The sequence below is a fragment of the Onychostoma macrolepis genome, chromosome 03 (genome assembly GCF_012432095.1).
Source record: "Onychostoma macrolepis isolate SWU-2019 chromosome 03, ASM1243209v1, whole genome shotgun sequence".
Classification (NCBI taxonomy): Eukaryota; Metazoa; Chordata; class Actinopteri; order Cypriniformes; family Cyprinidae; genus Onychostoma; species Onychostoma macrolepis.
The window spans coordinates 43,771,815-43,792,718 of record NC_081157.1 but is presented as its reverse complement, the minus strand read 5'-3'; the positions used below and the strand labels follow the sequence as shown (position 1 = coordinate 43,792,718).

At 37.2% G+C, this 20,904-nt stretch overlaps 3 protein-coding genes across 4 annotated transcripts; 1 reads left to right on the top strand and 2 right to left on the bottom strand.

Moving 5' to 3' along the window:
* Positions 1–35: 35 nt before the first annotated feature.
* On the bottom strand, positions 36–9,002 carry adsl (adenylosuccinate lyase). Its single transcript, XM_058768934.1, has 13 exons — positions 8,752–9,002; positions 5,696–5,899; positions 5,356–5,400; positions 4,730–4,809; positions 4,255–4,426; positions 3,419–3,465; positions 3,176–3,266; positions 2,799–2,868; positions 2,564–2,711; positions 2,369–2,459; positions 1,491–1,580; positions 1,135–1,311; positions 36–186 (listed from the first exon to the last, which is right to left on the bottom strand). The coding sequence occupies exons 1-13, from the start codon at positions 8,896–8,898 to the stop codon at positions 100–102; spliced, it is 1,449 nt and encodes a 482-aa protein (XP_058624917.1). The 5' UTR covers positions 8,899–9,002; the 3' UTR covers positions 36–99.
* A 2,561-nt stretch (positions 9,003–11,563) lies between these two features.
* On the top strand, positions 11,564–16,052 carry si:dkey-110g7.8 (GTPase IMAP family member 8). 2 transcript variants are annotated; one of them, XM_058768935.1, is made up of 4 exons: positions 11,564–11,901; positions 12,531–13,235; positions 14,189–14,770; positions 14,893–16,052. In XM_058768935.1, exons 1-4 carry the CDS (start codon positions 11,871–11,873, stop codon positions 14,943–14,945), a joined length of 1,371 nt encoding a protein of 456 aa, XP_058624918.1. In that variant the 5' UTR covers positions 11,564–11,870; the 3' UTR covers positions 14,946–16,052. The 2 variants fall into 2 exon arrangements, with proteins under 2 accessions (XP_058624918.1, XP_058624919.1); XM_058768936.1 differs by having other exon boundaries at positions 11,565–11,901; positions 12,534–13,235.
* Positions 16,053–17,614: 1,562 nt separating this feature from the next.
* On the bottom strand, positions 17,615–20,551 carry atf4b (activating transcription factor 4b). Its single transcript, XM_058771868.1, has 3 exons — positions 20,370–20,551; positions 19,176–19,574; positions 17,615–19,051 (listed from the first exon to the last, which is right to left on the bottom strand). The coding sequence occupies exons 2-3, from the start codon at positions 19,474–19,476 to the stop codon at positions 18,078–18,080; spliced, it is 1,275 nt and encodes a 424-aa protein (XP_058627851.1). The 5' UTR covers positions 19,477–19,574; positions 20,370–20,551; the 3' UTR covers positions 17,615–18,077.
* Positions 20,552–20,904: the final 353 nt, after the last annotated feature.

Below are 20,904 nucleotides of genomic sequence, written 5' to 3'. Positions count from 1 at the left end.
AAAAGTTACACAATACACACATAAAAGACCACACAAAAGATTGAACACCTTGTTTATTGTAATACTGTTCTGATGTGTCACGATTCGAATGTGTTTGTTTCAGAGCTCTAGTTCAATCTTGACATCCATTTTACTCTTGTATGGCTCTAGAACAGGCCTGACCTCCTCAGACAAAAACCTTGTAACCTGAGACACAGAGAAAGTGGAACGGTATTACAGCTCACATCATTCATATAAACATAAAATACGTGATAAACATTAGTAGCACAGTAGGGCTGTCAAATTGGCTGAAAAACAAAATTCAAATTTTGTAGTAAAATATCAATATTCGAATTTAAAAGGCATAATTTCTGTTAGGGGGAAAAAAGCTTTTGGCTTCTTTCCTGAGGCCACAAGAGGGTGCATCGAGCAAAATATGACCGTACTAAGACACGTTTCTTCAAAGCAAAAAACAAGACTATCTTTGAAAAAAAGTGCATAATGTTTAAAATAATGTTTATAAACCATATATAATTAATTACGTTCCTTAAAAAATTAGAAACGACTAGCATCATGTAAGTATGTCTAGTTTAATACGAAGGACCAAAAACCAATCACAAAGAGTAGCCTACTTTTTTCCATTTAAAAACATGAGATTCAGTGGGATGCAGAAAAACCGCCATGAAGTCTCAAGTCATGTTTTTTAAAAGTTGAACTCACATTAATTTTACATGGCTTTCTAAACTTGCGGCTCTCTTGTGCGAGACACGAGTACAACGGTGATAGACGTCCCTGTAGAAAATGCGATAATATGCGTTCTGTGTGAACGGCTTGGTTCCAGTTTTAAGGAAAACAACATCTTCTCCGCGTTGATATTCTCTTTCTCCGCAATATTTTAAATGAGCAGCGCCGCATCCAGTCGGTTCAACTGGATAGGCTAAAAAAAAAAAAAAAAAATTAAAATGCAAAGACACCTACATCGTCATCGCATCTTGTGTGCCACTGATAAGGCTGCCTGACGCACACCTAAAATTCAAATGCAGCGTTTTTGCATTCGAATGTGGATTTTTATTTTAAATTCGACGAATATTTTAAATTCGAATTTATTTTTGACAGCCCTATAGCACAGTAGTGGAATGATGTATAGGTGTGCACCTGTTGTGGGGCTCGGCCGATGAAGGTTTTGGGCTCCAGTAAGTCATCCAGCTGTCCGAGTATGGGAGTGAAATATGGATCAGCCCGAACCCGAGCCAGCAGGTCATTATCCCCCCCTTCCTGTTTGACTACAGCCGCAGCTTGCTGGGACAGCACCCGAATCTTCTCATGGCAGTCCTGAGTGTGTTTTCAGTACAGACAAAAATCAGTCAGTGTTAGACATCAGTTTATTTCCTGCATGAAAGTCTGCAACATCTACTGTGCTTACAGAGAGCTATTTACAGTGCAATCATGGGTTGATTTGCCCAAAGCAAAATTTAATTACAAGACCAGATTTTTCTGATTCATTAAATCACCTGTCTGTTTCCTCCAGCCTTCACCATGGCCATGATGATGTTTTCAGTAGCCATGAAGGGCAGCTCATGACGGATATGCCTCTCAATCACCTACAAAAAAAAAGAGAGAAAGAACGATTAAAAAAAAAAAGTAAAATAAGTAGTGATGTCAATTTAATGTGATTTATGAAAGCAAAATAAAATTACTTATTCTTAGTGTTTTATTGTATTTTGCCTTGTTTGCTGTTGTTACATTGATGTTAAAGGGAGATTTGTAAGGTGACCTTGATTGTCATGAAAGGTGCCTATAAATAAAAATGAATGCATGAAAAAAAATAATAATAATAAATTGTCTAATGTAATGTAAAATTTTTGAATGTCCTAATTGGATCAAAAGTGACAGTAAAGACATTTATACGGTTTCAAAAGATTACATTTCAAATAAATGCTGTTCCTTTGAACTTTATATTCATCAAAGAATGTTAAAATGCATGATAGTTTCCATAATCATATTAGGCAGCACAACTGTTTTCGACAACAATAAAAAATGTTTCTTGTGCACTTATCACATTAGAATGATTTCTGAAGGATCATGTGACACTGAAGACTGGAGTAATGATGCTGAAAATTCAACTCTAGCATCACAGAAATAAATTACATTTTAAAATGCCAAAATAGAAAACGCTTTCTTTAAATTGTAATAATGTCACAATATGACTGTTTTTGCTGTATTTTATATTTCACAATATGAAAAAAAAGAAAATCTTAAAACAGTTGTGTACGCAATTAATTATGATTAATTTGACCAAGTAATCAGTTTAACATGTAGTTCATTTGATTAAAATACACTAATAATTCCCCCAATAAAAACTTTTTTCTACTGAGACAGCCACACACACCTTAGGATACACCACCAGTCCTTCAGTGATGTTCTGCAGAGTGCTGAGGATGATGTCCGCTGTGAGGAAGGACTCGGGCAATGAGATCCTCCTGAATACACACAAAAAGAAAATAGAGCGAGCCTAAAGTTACATCTTCACAGAGTCAAAACAGCACCACATCACATGGTCAGACCACAGATATCGTAACAGTGCCTGTTAGCGCTGTCGTCCAGGGTTCTCTCCAGCCACTGCACTGCTGCGGTCTGCAGGGGGTCTGACACCAGCGCCATCAGGTGACGAGCAAGACTGCAGCAGCGCTCCGCACGCATCGGGTTTCTCTTGTACGGCATGGCACTGGAACCTGCAGACAGAGAACAACAGGACAGATCTAAGATGATTTATTGTATCATTCATTATACGAAATTCTGTGTCTCACATACAAACTCACCAATCTGCTCTTTCTCAAACGGCTCCTCGATTTCCTTCAGATTCGCCAACAGACGGATATCAGTGCAAATCTACAGCAAAATTGATTGAGAAAAGGAGGATGTTCCAATCAAACAACTAATGTTTGTTGCCGTTCTGCGATGATCATTGTAGACTTTTATTGATATTACTAATCAAATTAAGTTTTGATATATTTACAGTAGGAAATTTACAAAATATCTTCATGGAACATGATCTTTACTTAATATCCTAATGATTTTTGGCATAAAAGAAAAATCAATAATTTTGACCCATACAATGTATTTTTGGCTATTGCTACTAATATACCCCAGCGACTTAAGACTGGTTTTGTGATCCAGGGTCACATTTGTGTCTGACCTTGTGTACAGTGGCTCCGAGGCTGGCCAGCGCACACAGCGAGTCGATATCCACCTTACGACTGTACGTCTGACCCGTCACCAGGTATGATCTAAAAAATGAAGCAGAAACTGATTATGCGCAAAGTCATATGCAATGTAAGATTCTAGCTAACGACACACTATTGAATAACATGTAGCATTTAGAAGCTATTTGAAGCATTTATTAAACGATGAATGCAGACAGGAAATAACAAGAGCATACTTTTTAAAACCAGCCATTTCAGTGACCTTCCTATCCAACTCCTCCACCTAATAGAGAAAAGTCAAAAAATAAATAAATAAAATAAATAACACCAGTTCAACCACGAGATATGTTGTTACTGACTTTTTTCCCCAACAAAACTGCACATTCCACAGACAGTTTTAAAGCTACATGAAACCCAAACACAATCAATGCTGATGTTCTGGGGTAACAAAGGCAATAAAAGTTTAATTTTAACTTAAAAATGTGTTAATTACAACAAAGTTGGTTAGTGTTTTTTTAATACATATGAAAGAAGACTCTTATATACTCATCATGGTTGCATGAAAACAGTAATAATATGAAATATTAATTAATAAATTAAACTGTAATACTTTCTATTTGAATATATTGTAAAATGTAATTTATTGCTGTGATGGCAAAGGTGAATTTTCCTCAGCCCTTACTTCAGTGTCACACAATCCTTCAGAAATAATTTCTTAATGTTGAAAACTGCTTTACTACTCAATTTTCCACTGTTTAATATTTTTGTGGAAATCTTGATATGCTTTTTTCAGGATTTTTAATAAAAATAAATAAAAAATAAACAGCATTCATTTGAAAGTTTTTTTGTTTTTTTTGTAACAGTATAAAAGTGTTTACTGTCACTTTTAATCAATTTAATGCAACCTTGCTGAATAAAGGTATTAACTTACTTTAAATATATATTTCAAAAATGTACGGACCACAAACTTTGGAATGGTAGTGTATACAGTATATATGTTGGAGTCAAAGTACACTCTAGGTATGAAGTAAGCCATTGTTGAGGCATAAAACTTTGATGCAGCTGCATTCACCTTCTCATGATCCCCCTGGAAAAGCTGCAGGAAGCTGGCCTGAGTGCCTGTTGTTCCTTTAACGCCCCGGAAGCGCAGGTCCTCTCTTGCACGCTGAAGATTACGCATGTCCATGACCAGATCCTGTAGCCACAGACAAGCACGCTTCCCGACTGTAGTCAGCTGAGCTGGTCTGAGAAAAAGATGGGAACAAGGACAGTGACAATAAAACCAGCCTAATATTGTTGTTTTAAATGAAGAAAAGTTAGAAAGAATAGGAAAAATTAGCATAGAGAATAATGTTATGCAGGTTACAGAATGAGTCAGTGTTGAAAGGTGAGTGGGATGTGTCAGAAATGACAAGAATAAAAGACAAGGAGGAAGAAAAGAAAACGGTAGAAAAGTTTAATTTTACATGCAAACTCTAAACATGCTATTATATCTAACTATTTATTCGTCAGGTCTGGTGCATGCACTGGAATCTGAATTTACTCACTGATAATGGGTGAAGCCTAAAGTCGGCAGGTCAGCGTATTTCTCTGCAAAGTTCGCCAGCCTGTCTACGACACGAGCCAGCTAGAAGAGAGAGAGGTAATTATGCGCTGGAAATAAAATAAATACAATGGAACTAAAACTGAAATAAAAATAGCTGAACCTAAATAGTAATATTGAAAATCCAAAATAAAAATGAAAATACTAATAAAAACTGTGTGTGTATATAAATAATTAACTGGTCACAACATTTTTTAAACGTAAAACTTGCATTTAAAAGGCCTAAAGATTAATGTATTGTTTTATTATTGAAATGAATTAAAATTTTAAACTTGAAGTAAATAAATAATATTTTAAACATATTTGTCCATTTGAAAAGTGATTTAATATTCGATGTTACATTTACCTACATTTTTGAAAATAAATTAAAAAAATAATTTAATTAAAACACTCACACACATCTATTTATTTGTCAAAACTAAAAAAATATGATTAATTTGTTTATTTACATTTTTCTGAATTCATACTGTGCAGTAAAACTTATTTTATTTTTACATGGCACTTCTAAGCACCTTCATAAGCATCAGTTGTTTCGACTGAAATGGTAAATATCAGAAAGTATCAGGTTACCTTGGGTAGCAGGATATCAAATCCATCACGCAGCATTATCAGATCCTACAGATAAAACACACACGCATTTAGGAAGGCAATTTTCAACATTTGAAAATTTTTAAACAAAATTATTTTTCTTGTAAAGATTTTTCATGTTGGCTAATACATACATATATATATATATATATATATATCCTGCTATTAATTGCAACATTAAAATAAAAAAATGGATTTAATTCATGTTCCATCTATAACCATTCGGCTCAGAAAATTCCAGGAGTCCATGAAAGAAATCCATGGAGTCCAATCAATAGTAACCAAAGTAACAGATAATGACATGGTAATATTTTGGCCTCACCGTATTGTCTCCCACATAACAGGAAGTGGCGCCCAAGTGGATGATGGGAGCAGCGGTGGGACAGCAGTGAGCGAAGGTGTGCACGTGAGCCATGACGTCATGCCTCAACTTCCTCTCCTCCTCCGCAGCCATGACGAAATCAATGTCCTCCAAGTGAGACTCCATCTCGCTCACCTGGGCATCGGTTATGGGGAGACCCAATTCCTGCAGAAAAGATATTAGAGCAGTAAAGAGATGTACTAAAGAAGCTGCTATGAAACGCACGCAAAGTTCTTTTTAGTATCATCAGTACTTAATTATGCATTTTCATTTCTATTAAATGTACATTACATTTAACACCATCTAACACTCACTTAAAGTTAATCTTTAGAAATGCAATTTAATAAGACTGCTAAATATAATTTGTAGCAAATTTGACTTTTTAGGATTTATTTATTATAATTTTTTATATAAAAAATAAATTGTAAAGTAATAAGTGCTGTCAAACGAGTAATCGCATCCAAAATAAGAGTTTTTGTTCACATAATATATCTGTGAACTGTGTATATTTATTATGTATATATAAATACACATGCACGTACGTATTTTGAAAATATTTACATTTATATTATATATAAATATATTTCATAAATAAACAATCTTCTTAAATATATACATGCATGGTTGTGTATTTCTGTAAACATAATAAATATACACAGTACCCACACATATACTATGTGAACAAATCTTTTATTATGGATGCGATTAATCGTTTGACAGCACTAAAAGTAATTAATCTCTTATCATTGGCCACATTTGGAATATCAGTGCAACATTGTGTTACAGACAGTAAACTGAAATAAGCACATTCGCTTCATCTTTAGCAATACACAGACAGAGAGAGGGTAAAGCTCAACTCTCAAGAGCCACTCTCCTGTTACCCTGACATTTACATTAGTTATTTTGGAAATGCGCACACACTTTCCCAGGGCTTCGTCTAGTACTGTTTGTGCCTCAGTGTGTCCCAAGGACTACATCAGTAAAGTTCTGTAGCGTAACTTCATTTCCAAAGCATGATCATACGAGCAGCGAACAGACTCCCGTCTGTCTCCACAGGTCCACCATGTGACCGCAAGACTGTGTTCAATTAAGTGCTAGTCAAACAGACCGTGGCCTTTATTTGGAGCTTGATGGATTACTGGGTGATCACACAATCTTAGTTCTTGATTTCTTTACACAAATCAAACAAACAATCAATATGACAGTCGACCCATGTCAGCTAAACCAGCAAATTTCACAACATGATATCCATTTCTTATCAAGTCGACTATTGTTAGAAAAATACAACAGCGCAAATAATCATACTGCTGTAGTTTTAGACACATTGCTACGGTAACATTTACGTTTCTTTTTGGACTTGTTCCATAGTAAAGCCATGAATAGAAGTACACTATCATGTACAAAATACCATCATACAAAAATATAGCAACCATTCATAATTATAGCAACCATGATATGATATTACACCACTTACAAAGAGTATGTGCTATTGTTGTTTCTGTTAATGTACAATGGCGGTAGCACTTTAGGTAACACTTTATTTCGATAGTCCACTTTAGACATTCTACTAACTGTAAGTAACTTTGCAACTACACGTCAACTAGCAGTCATTAGAGTATTAGTAGACTGTCTGTTTAATATCTTCTAACACTTTATTTTGATGGGTCCACAACATACAACATACTATGTATGAGAAACTTTACAAGTATGTCAACTTATTCTACTCACCCTAAACCTACTCTACTGAGAGTTAGTAGACATGTAGTTGCAAATTAATGAGAATTAGTCGACATGTAGTTACAAAGTTACTTACAGTTAGTAGAATGTCTAAAGTGGACTATCGAAATAAAATGTAACCACACTTTATTTTACAGCCCTGTTCCTAATGTACATACTATGTACTTATTGTAGTAATTACAATAACTAGGCAATAACCCACCTACCCCATGTAGTTACCTTATATTACCAGTACTTTCTTGGATCAAGGCAAGGCAAGTTTATTTATATAGCACATTTCATACACAATGGTAATTCAAAGTGCTTTACATAAAAGGAAGTGAAATAGTCATTAAAAATAATAAGAGATTAAAAATAATTAAAAAAAAAAAATCACAACAATAAAAACAAAGTGATTTAAAAATTGATTTTAAAAGAATTTAAAACATTTAAGAATAGAAAGTGATTATACATAGTGCAATCAGTTCGGACGTAGCACAGTGCTCATTCAACAAATGCACAGCTAAACAGATGAGTTTTGAGTCTGGATTTTAAAGTGGCTAACGTTTTAGCACATCTGATCTCTTCTGGAAGCTGGTTCCAACTGCGGGCGGCATAATAGCTAAAAGCAGACTCCCCTTGTTTTGTGTGAACCCTTGGTATTTCTAACTGACTCGATCCTAATGATCTGAGTGGTCTGTTAGGTTTATATTCAGTGAGCATATCTCCAATGTATTTAGGTCCTAGGCCATTTAGAGATTTATAAACGAGTAAAAGTACTTTAAAATCAATCCTAAATGTAACTGGAAGCCAGTGTAAGGACCTGAGGACAGGTGTAATATGCTCAAATTTTCTGTCTGTTTAATATCTTCTAACACTGTAGAAGATAGGGATCGGATAGGGATCACACTGTAAATACATTGTAAGTGCATGTACTGTAAAATAAAGTGCAACCACAATGGTAGTACCATGGTATTCTTGGAAAAACCTTACAGCATGGCACATACACTTCAGCATTATGATATATATTAAAAGTACTACAATACTACCACGTAATACCATCAATGTACTATGGTACCAGCTCAGGACTTTTTGTCTGGTCCACTTGTGACACATTAAATACTGCAGCTCAACTCACGTCCAGCCTTTTAAACTATTTTTAGACTAAGAGAGCTGGAAACTTGAGACTTCCACTCACTCAAGGTCAAAAACTTAAGACAGAGTCGCACTTGGCATTCAGAGAATCACAGTGTGCCAGCATAATAACCCTATAGGAATAAACCCAAAATAAATAAACTTACCTTTTCGGCCTTAGCGAGGTAAAGCCACAGTCTTCTCCATGTGGTGAATTTTTTCCTGTCGCTGAAGTTGTAGGCCATCTCTTTGCTGGCGTACCTGGACACCAGCGGTGAGCGGTACTTCATGAACTCTTCCCCGGATCCCTCCATTCGAGCAGCGGGTCAGTGCAGCGCCGTCCACACGCGGACTACAAGCCAGAGCCACTCTGCAAGCTCGTCTGTTCCTTCTTCTTCTTCTTATGTTTGTTGGCGGTTGGCAGAAAAACTGGTTGGCAGAATAACTTCTTAGTGCATTACCGCCACCGTCTGAACTGGAGTGTGGAGCATCGATGCATTTACTGTGTATATCAAACTAAAGTAAATAAATAAATAAACAAACAAACAAATAGACATCATTATATTCTTATATAGTTCCCTGTATCTTTGAGATATTTTAACAAAGCAAATCTAATATTTTTATTCCTTTGTAGCTTACTTAATATATCTTGCTTCCAGTACTTTAGCTTTGTCATTCGTTTTTATATGCACTACAGTGCAACAGTACTTGTGTTATACAGTTTCAAATATCCCACAATGCATGCATAATCCATTTGGATGTTTTTTTATTCTTTTTAGATTTCCATTTAATGCGGCATGTCCTGTTTTAATTCTTATTATTACTGATTATTCTCATCTTCTTAATCCCAAGTCATTGTTAAGTATTCCTACTTCCCTTTGAATTCTATATAGATGTCGTCCAGTCTTCTCTTTCTCCCAAAGTTTCTGCCATGCATTTATAAGAGCTTTCCTAATTACTATTTTTGCTCCTGCCTTACTAATGTTTATGTCAATTCCTATCTGATTCAAGTTCAAAGAATTCTTAGCATGCTTATCTGCCTTCTCATTTCTTTCAACTCCAACATGTGCCCAAATAAATGAAATAAAAGTGCTTTGATTTTAAGATGTAAAAAGTGAATCAATAGAACTAAATGTGGCTTTAAAAAAAATAAAATAAAAACACATTTTTAAAATATTTACTACGTGAAAATGGTTTGAATACACATAAGAACATTCAATAACAACAAGCATGTCATGACGGCACTGAAAAGTGAAGTTTAACAAACAAAACGTAAGAGCATGTGTCTATGGGACAGGGCCAGGGGTGTGTGGGGCAGTGTGTGTGGGGGTAGGTGGGGGGTGGTGGGCTATTCATGCACACACAAGCACACACACCCTCCCACCACACACTCGAACACAATCTTGCACACATATATGTACACTCATACAGTATACATGTATACATGCCTACACTTTTATATGACCTAATAAATAAATATAGACTGTAAGCATTGAAATACATGATCAAATCTGAAGTCTATTTAATATTTATGCTCAATAAAACCATTCAAGTGTAAATTATATCATTTTTAAATTTTAATTTTAATAAATCATACAAAATAAGGCAGAGCCTATATATAGGCCCATAGGCAGAATTATACCCTTTGCTGCATGATGTCCACTGTAGTATATTTTCTGTCACAGAAAAACATGTATAAGAAAAATATTGTTGAAATCTGGATGAATCTATTTCTGACATCCTATTTAACTGAAATATATTTTTTGTCTGGTTTTCTGAGAATAAAAGTATTTAACACTTATTCCCAAGGTACACGGTGCATCCCCTTTTCCCGCCGCCATTTTAAATATATTATGCAATATCTCAAAACAAAAAAATAGATAAAAATACAACAATTAAATGGAATCGTAGACAACACTTTGGGGGTTCGCCAGTTGGTGGTTGCTACATCTTAAATGGTTCAAAATGGCTTCCAAATATCTGTCCACTGTAGTGACCACGATGCATCAGAGGATATATATATATATATATATATATATATATATATATATATAATAAAATAATATAATAATATAAAATTTGATGCCGTCTAGTGTTTTGCTTTTAGGTTTTTAATTTATTTGAAAAAGTGATCAATAAGCTAGATAATATACAGATAAATGAGAGAAATAAATACTTTATGCGTATGGATATTAACAGAAAATGTTTATGTTCCGTTTCATTAAATATGTTTAGCATCTCTAACAAGACTCTATGTTAATTGCTTTTTTAAAGAGATAGAACACAGTTTTCTCAAAGTCTCCTTTGTATAGAGCCATCCTCTGATATTTTATTCTAAGAGTTTATCATCCCAAGTAATCTAACAGATTCAATGTTCTACAACAGTGCAGAGTTTTCAGTGTTAATGGTTTAATATGTTAATGTTAATCATTTTTAGCTAAATTTTATATTCACAAAGCAAGAGTTGCCTTTTTGTAACAGATCATAATTGAATCCCTTTCAAATATTAAAACACAGAACCCTAGACTTTCCAACTGGTAAAGCTTTTCAAATTTGTGTAATTTTTTTGTTGTTGTTTGTTTGTTTAATTGTTTTTATTTATTCTGTTTTTTAATACAATTGTTTAACTATATAAATATTGCTTTATTTATCTTATTTGTACTCCCCAGGCTGCTGTATAATATAAGAATGCTTTTTCTTGACCGTTTTAGAGGGATTTTTTCTTTGCTTTGGTGTCCCTTTCTCTAGTGTTTCAGTGCTGCTGGGTTTAGGTGAGACTGCAGAATCAGGTGGGCGGGGCTAAACTTGATACTTCCATGTTTTCATTGGTCTAATGACAGCCTTTGTTCCACCCCAAAAATTACTATGTATTACTACCCAAGAATTGTGGGAGGCTGCTTACGGTATAATATTTGTCAAACTCAGCCCACTAGCTCTCATAAGATTACAATCACAAGCCACATATTTTTTCACTCACTCCTCCCTACATCCCTCTTCTCTCTACTTGCTTCTTTCTCCCAGCTCCCTCCTGCTGTTTGTCCCTGAATGTATCATTTCATGAAAGAAAGAGAGTGAAAAGGAAGCAGAGCGAAAGGTTGCAGGGGTGTTGTATAATAATAAAAAAATCAGTTGAAGAGATAGGGAAAGAGAGTAGGAGGGAGATGAAAGGGGAGAAGGGCATGTTTTGAGCACAGGCAACTGGCTGCAGAGACTACACAGCACGAGAGAGAGCAAAAGGGAGAGAAAGAGAGCGAGACAAGGAGACAGCGCAAGACCTAGACACAAGATGGCTACAGTCTCTTCTGATTTAAATGCTGGTAAGTGACACTAAACTTTAACTTCAATTCATCTCACTAGTATGCCGGACAGTCGTTCACTTTCAAATCCCACCTACACACACAGCTGACTCACTTCCCTTCTGCATTACATGCGCTTCCTGTGTCCCAGGGGCTTTCTAATGCACACTAGAAAGTCTTGGCTGTATCTAGATCAGTTTTCCATCATACAAAAGCAAAGCCCACACAAATGTCATTCATTCAGTTCCTGGATCAGCATTAGAATCGGCTCGGTAGGTGTAATGCAGCATTGCTGGAACTCATACCATCTGCTGGACTGTACCAAAGCTAACAGAGACAGGGCATAAATGTCTGAACTCTTGCAGAAAATAGAGGATATGGTATAGCAGAGAATGAACAGGAACCTTTCTTAACCATCAGATATAAATGTTATTTTCCAATCATAGGACTGTAGTTCAAGACTACATGTACCAGTTTTCAGTTTATATGGAATCATCACTGTAGTATATAAACCTGATCAGCAGGGTACCAGGATGTAGTTGTAAATGCTCCAGGGATGCTCAGGGTGTTGTGTACTCCGCATGGACTGAACTGCAAATAGTTTAATCACTCGCTATATCATTTTCTCTTTCATCTCTATTTCTCAAAAGCAGAGGGCTCTTCTCTATCCATCCGGCGCCTCCTGTTGTTGGGTTTCCAAGGCTCCGGTAAGACCTCAACACTGAATACCATATTGAGCCAGGAGAAAAACCCTCCTGACGACTCCCAAACAGACCAACTACACTGGGTAGACATACTCACCTGGCGACTACTGATTGTTGACACTCCTGGATGGAAGCTGGAAACCAAAGACACGACTGACGAGATGGACTCAGCAGAGAATCAGCAGTCCATCGCTGATCAATGTTCTCCTGGTCCTCATGCCCTACTGCTGGTGGTTCCCATTGGAGTCCCATTCACCGAACACCACTGGCAAGGTCTCTGGACCCGAGTTATTGCACTGGGAGCAGGGATATGGAGGCACACAATGGTTTTGTTCACCTGTGCAGATCAGTTGCCACAAGACATGGGTGTGGAGGAATTTATAGTGGATGGCGGGGCACCGCTGCAGAGGCTGGTGGAGAGGTGTGGCTGTAGGTACCATGCCTTGGATAACACCAGCTTGGACAAAAGTGCTCAGGTTGCAGAGCTTTTGCAGAAAGTGGAGGAGATGGTAAAGGAGAATCAAGGCTGGTTCTTTGAAATGGTGCGGCCAAGCCTTGGATTTGGGGATGAAGAGACTGACAATGAAAGAGAAGAGGATAGAAGTACAGAAGTGGAGAGAACAGCAGCAATGTTTAGATCTCCACCAAGAGGTGAGTTCCTGTCTATTTCATTCTCTTTTTTCTTTGGTTTGGTGGTAGCATTGCAAAATGTCTCCTTAAGCTTTCTACACACCGCACAATTTTAACAACCCTTTAAGATCACTGCAAACCACACTGTGCAACATGGAACTAATAAACTACAACATGAATAACATGCGTGTACTGTAGACTGTACGATGATGGCACCTACTGACTCATTCGCTACGACCCATGTTGCTATAGAAGAATAAAACGTCATCAGCATGTGCTTGTGGTAAACAAAAAGAGCATTATGAATCATACTTTGGCAGTTGGCGTTTTTATGTGGGCTGGAAAAAAAAAGTGGAAGTGGCAAAAGAGGAAGGGATAAGAGCTTGAGGTTAGCAGTTTTTGGAACATAGGACCACCGATTAGGAGCCACGATCACAGAAATCACCACGATTGTTTCACAATACCAAACTTTCGTAAAGGCTTTAGACCAGGGTTCCTCAAACAAACTCACCTACCTGTGATTTTCTAATGATCCTGAAGACATTGATTAACATGCTCAGGTGTGTTTGATTAGGGTTAAAGCTAAACTCTGCAGGAAAGTGGATCTCATGAGCCGGATTAAGCCCCGTTCACACCAAGAACGATAACTATAAAAATAACTACAGCCTAAAGATAAAGATATAGCGTCCACACCAGTGGACAGTATCGTCTGTTTATTCTAAGTGTACACTCGTCTGCTGATTTAAATTCTGGAGCTTGTTACAGCAGGATGGATTCTGATTGGGTGTCAATGTTTGTATCGTTCATCAGCTGGAAAAAAATCGTTTCTGCTATTCTTTAATATTGAGAATGATTTTTAGAACTATATCTTTATCATTATCTTTATAGTTTTTGTCCTTGGTGTGAACGGGCCTTTAGACTATGTAAAGTGAATTAATTTTTTTGCAATTTCCCACCTTTTCTTTTTTTAACAGAGTTACGAGTGTTGTTAGTAGGCTGGCGTGGAGCAGGTAAGAGCTCTGTAGGTAATCTTCTACTGGGCTGTCGTGTGTTTGAATCAGGACGCCCCACTGAGGTGTCTATCCGCCGTCAAGCATTGGTAGCTGGTAGGCGTCTCACGGTTGTCGACACACCAGGTTGGGATTGGTTCTCTGTCCAGCGTACACCAAGCAACATACAAAGAGAAATCAAACTGGGGGCAGGGCTTCTCCATCCTGGCCCACATGCGCTCTTACTGGTCATCCCCGTGGTCTCCACCCTCACTCCCAAAAAGAGACAGGCCCTTAAGAGCCACTTGGAAATGTTTGGCGAGGAGGCATGTCAGCACACACTGGTGCTGTTTTCATGTGGCGACTGGCTGTATGGCACATCAATTGAGGAACACATCCAGCGGGACGGAGGCGAGCTGCTGAAACTGATGCAGCATTGCTGGAACTGTTACCATGTGCTGGACTGTACCAAAGCCAACAAGGACAAGGCACAAGTTACTGAACTCTTGCAGAAAATAGAGGAGATGGTAGCAGAAAATGGACAGAAACCTTTCTTACCAGTCAAATGTAAGTGTTTTAGATTCCACACCTTTATAGTAATTGGTTGCAGATCACCTTATATATTCATTTGTTCATATGAATATTTTTCATGTATGTTTAAACCTAATCATTGCATCCTTGTTCTGCAGTGAACCAAGAATTAGACGAGGAGGAAACAAGTGGAAGATGCATTCTGCAGTGAAGGCGATGTAAAGTGCAAATCTTAGAGGAAATTACAAGCTATTGACCTTTTGGATCCCAAAACAAGCAGTATTAATCCAATTGTTTAATACCCATAAGGCCATTTACACTGTTTATATATGTCATATATTTAGTTGACAGAATGCAAACTCAATTTGAACTGAACATTCCACTGCTTTTTAATTTCATGGTCATTATGTTCTACTTATGTCGACATTCAGTAGCATACATACAGAAGTACAAACTAGATTTCTTGCTCCTTATGAATTCTTCACTGGACATTCACCTTTGCTAGAAGCACGTAGCACTTAGTGACATGATATTTTTGTTGAACTTGTTTCCTTCTAATCCTGTGAGCTACAAATAACAGTAATAACTGAGAGCACAAATAACAGTAATTCTCAGCACTCAAATATTGAAACTCTTGCCAAATGCATGCACTGGTTTCAATGATTATTGTCTAGTGTTAGGTAAAACGCATGGTGGAACCAAACAGACGAAATGGCCAAAATGATTCCATCCATTACCACGTTGTATGACAGGACTCTTAAGCCCAGTATTGTACAATATTTATACAACCTGCTAGCTTTTCATGCACATTGAAACAGTGTCAAATAATATTTAGTAAAACTGCATATTATGAATTTGGTCATTGTAGTTACTTACATGTAGTTTGAATGTACTGTATTATCATAAAGTCTAGAATGTGCACCTGAAATAGAGCGGGATTCTCGAGTATACAACTGTTCAGACTAAATGTGCAATTGAGCACCTTAAGAACATTCAGGGATTCTTCTTGTTAATTTGATATGATTGGTAACTAATAAGGAGGACATATCATACTTACGACTGTGATGTCAGCATTGTATTCTATAGTTAATGTGTGTTGAGCATTCAGGGCATGGCTGTTGCTATTGCATAATAATAATTATCATGTCTGCTCATTTTCAGCACAGTATGATAATATGCTATAAATTTCCAAGTGCTTGGGCAAACATTTCGGCCTCAAAAGTGACATTCAACTGGTTTGACTTAAGACACTCGGATGACTTAAAAGTTTAGCTTTTGTATGCTTTTCACTTCATATTTTCATATTAATAAAGAATAATTTCACAGTGAAATCGTTAGTAGTGCTTTTGTGTCAAATACATCTTTAAGTTTGAAATTTCTCAATTTGTGTAAAACCATTGAAATGAAAAGACATTCTTAAAACCAAAACCCCACATCTATTTTCTGCCAGCAATAGACAGTTGTCCTTGGTCATAAACACTTATTTGCATTACTAGTATAGTGGAAACTGCCTTGGACTAAATATATACTAAATACATTGAATTTTTTAAGCTTTATTCTAAATACTCAAAAATCCCTATCTTTTGACCTACCTATAGATGTAGTGAATAGTTTCCTAAAACAATTTCATGAATAACAAAAGCTAATTTCTGCTCCAGTTTCATCACGAAAGGACAGAGGTGTAAAAAGTACTCAGAAATTTTACTCAAGTGAAAGTAAAAATACTCAATTAAAAGTACAAGTATCTGGCCAAAAACATACTTGAGTAAAAATAAAAAAGTACAACTTTAAATTGTACTCAAGTATTAAAAAAGTAGAAGTACTTCTTTTTTTTTTCTGACAGACATACAGAAGTTTGGTTAAAGGGAGAAAACGAAACAAAATGCAGTGGCACAGGTCAAACACGTATATCTAGTGCAGCATTATCTGTCCCCTTGCATTACACGGACTAATAATCTTTACTTGTGTTCATCTGAAGAAAGAAAGTCATAAACATCTGGGACGACATGAGAATCTTAATTTTTGGGTGAACTATTACTTAATAACAATGTGATGCAGAGGTTAGAAACGTATTCCAGATAGGCATTTTTATTTGGGCATTTTCTCAGCAAATATTGCTACATAATTATTTGTGACTAATTATATGAATTAATGAGCAAATCATGTAATTATTCAGATTCAAAAATATTAATTGAGAGTCTAAATTCCTACTCAATGCGTCATATAATGACATATTATTAATACAGCTTATCCACTACCTGGTAAGAACATCACAACATGAATTACAATTAAGTAAACATACCACGTTCATTTAAACACTTTTTTGGAGATTTGTAACATTTAATTAAAAAAATATATTAATTATATTAAAATTTTCATCACTGACTTTATTTGCACTCAGTCTTGTGCATTCAATATACACGGCTAATGGCTCTATCAAAACGAAGAATAATGAATACACTTTTTGGGGGAAACAACTTTGCTACCTCTACATGCTTCCTCAGATTTGATGGTGAACTTTTGAACCCAGACATTTACCTGAAGTCATAACTGAAGCAGAACTGTGTGTTTGATGCGTGAAAACAATGATCATTGGTTCTCACGTCAAGAACACATGTTTGAGATTCCATTTACCATATTTAATGTGCATAAGATAAAATAAAAATATAATGTACTTTTTAAGTTTAAATAAAATTGTAAGGAGTAAAAAGTACTGTTTTTTCTTCAGAAATGTAATCAAGTAAAAGTACAAGTAGTCAGTTTAAATTGTACTTGAATAAAGTAAAAATCCCCCAAAATAATACTCAAGTAAAGTAATCAAGTAAAATTACTCAAGTATTTTACACCTCTGCGAAAGGACACGTGAAACACACACAAGAATCTTTTTAAATGTTTATTAAACAAATAACATTCAAGTTAGTTGATAAGCGGTGAAAGGCCCATAGAAGGTCAATATATAATCTAATAAGTGCACAACATACCATTTCTATGAATAAAGACGGGAGGAAAGTTTAAATATTGAGCATTTATACAGCACAATTTCAATTAGGAAATGTCAAGACAATCAACAATACACAATGCACTGCAATATATAATACTGTGCATACATGGATACACACAAGATTAAAATAAATACAGTATATCAGGCTTTACCGATAGCTGTCATGCTAAAAAGGAAGCTGTTTCTACTAAGTCACTGGTGAAGAATCAAAATAGTTATTTATTCAACTCTTCAAGAAATACTTTCTTTTAGGACCAACATCCCTATATTCTGCACTTCAGGCTACGCTGAAACAGTCCATTTCTCTCAGCTTCAGGCCTCTGTGTCCATTTCTTTCTACAACTACACATTCCTGCTCTCTCTTGCCCTCTTGACTTCATCCATTAGCTCTTTCAGATACTGAATCTCTTTAGTGAGCGATTCTGCTTTTTCCGCCAGCTCTTGATTCCTCTCCTCCAGAGCTGAACACTCTGACTGGAGGGATTCCTGCTCTGCACGCTTCTTCTGTCGGTAGCGGGTCGCCGCAGTCTTGTTCTGCTCCATTTTCTTTAGCTTCTTCTTCTCAACCACAACCTTTGAGCCACTGGTGGACTTCACTCTTCCTGTGAGGGAAGGCGACTCTGATTGCTGATTTTGGGTGGGCTTAGAATCAGGTGTAGGGTATGGCTTCACCCTGCAAGATCGAGACTGAGGAGAGGCTGGGGTTTGTGGGACGGGGGAGGCTGGACTTGGGGAATTATCCACAACCACCTCACCTGGATGGGTGGCTAACACACTAGCCTCCTTTTTAGGAGCAAGTACAAGAACGATGCGGGTTGGGGAGAGGGACAGGACAATTTTGGGTACCCGCATCTCAACGGGGGTTGGACTCTGAACTTCAGCTATGTCCACCTCGCAACCAAGCTCAAGGGTGTCAGTAGGGGACTCTGGTGGAAGGATGGAAGGTGATGGGACTGGGGAGGCCGGTTCAGACTTTATCTCGAGCACGGCCTGGGGCTCAGGGACTACAGATGAGGGATCTGACACTTCACAGGGTATTGAGGAAATGAATGGAGTAGAAACTGGAGTATTCAAAGTGAATGAATGGTTGGAAAGTTGATCAATTTCAGGGACAGACACTGGGGGAGAGGGTGAAGGGGTATTGTCAGAAGCTACAGGCTGGGAGTCCAGGTCTATCTGTGACTCCAGAGAAGCCATGAGTTCCTCAGGAGAACTGGGTGGATCCTCTGAATCACAGGAGTCAATCAAAGACTCCAGATCGAACCCACTCAGATCAATTCGCTCTGTCATCCAATCCATTTCACTGAATGAATGCTCTGAAACAAAAAAACATGTTAAATGACTGACTGCTTAAACTATTAATATGCTGAAAAAAACAGCACTGCAGGTATATTCTGAACAAATTGTAATTAAATGTAAATGCAAATTGCTACACCTTACCATTACCGCTGTCTGCGCCACCATTATCTAGGCACAGCTCATTTGAGGAGAACCAAGACAGGGACAGCTGATTGAGCCCAGCCTTCTCCCCCCTGTGAAGGGAGGGAGGAGTGCAGGGTGGGGAGAGAGAGGGAAGTGGAGAGGAAGAGAGAGATGAGAGGGGCGATTCAGCGCCGCCAAGAGGAAGAACCTCCTCATCTTTATCTAGGAAGGACCCCAGAGGGTCAGCCATCGGTGACGATGGGTCCCAAAGAAGGACCTCCATATCGTCCGGGCCAAACCGTGAGCTCATCAAAGACATGGCTGTCTATTTCAAGTGGAATCAGAGTCTCTTCTACTGAGAATTCGAATAATTTTGTGCTGTCGGGTACAGCAAAGGTCAGAGTTGCCGCAAGGTACCTGCAAAAACAGATGAAAAGTAGTTAACCTCTTACATAATAAATGCAGATTTAAATCATAAAATGTAAACAATCAAATATTAAAGCTTTTATGCAAGGAAAAAAATAGTAAGCCTCATTAGTTATTCCTGACACACAATGCCGTCATCCGCCCACACCCTTCACTCCTACCCATATATGGGCATCTACCACGTGACGCTTTTTAATCACTCAGTCAGCAGACTAGGTTCCATTTATAAACGCTCAACTCCAATTTACCAGAGGCAAAAAAAAAGCTCATTGGTTTTAAAAAGATATTAAAATTAAACGAAAATGTATTTTTCTGTGAAAGACACACTGCGGTGTACTACTGTGGTTTCAAAGTCGAAAAAGACACCGCCATTTCGGGACTCACCGCTCCCTTTTCAGGAACGAGCGCCATTTTACAAGGACAAAGAGGAGTCAAATAAACAGTCTCAACTCGTGTTAACTTTAGCAAACATTGCCAGGCTCATTAGAAATGAATCCCCTATCGACAATAGAGACATTATGGTACATTTTAAAACAGAAATGACTACAAATCCGTCGATTGATGTTGTCGCTGTCGAGTAGACATATGGCGCGCTAACACAAAACATTTTTCTACATCTATTAAAATTTAAAGATCCCCAATATACATGTAAGGCATGTAAGTAGCAGCCTAAAACACACGTGTGTGGTTATAATGTTGATAACTTTAATGGTATACTTCCGCCTCGCCGGCTGTACCCTAAACAACATCACACCGTAAGACAAAAACAATTAAAAGTATACTTACGCCATTTTGGAATAAATGTACTGAAACAGTGCACTGTGTTGATGCACTGAGGAGTTTGCGCGCTGTCTACAGGCTGCAGATCACACGGCCATTTCGGCGAAGAGCACAAGCGCTCGGGTATCAACAAAAAAATCAAAGGGGACGAGAAACAATCTGCGCCTGAGGACGTCGAGTTGATGTTAATATAGGGCCGCAGCGCCACTCAGACATATCCTTCCGCCACAGCGCTCTGCGTTGTGTTACTGGGCGCAGACAGCATATAGACCCTCCGCTTTTTGTAGTAAACTTGTATCATTCATTATGATTGAATATAAAACATAACCATTACAACTTTTCATATCTATTCAGATATATTTTGTGATTAGGAGTCTTTCTGATTATGTCAAATGTTAAAAACGAATGATATTATTATTCGACACGGTGTTGTAAAGAATATAATCTGTTATCAAATAGATATCAACGTTGTATTTGATCTCTCAGTCGATAGAGTGACAAACAAATGTGTCGTGAGCACACAGTCTATCAAAACATACAT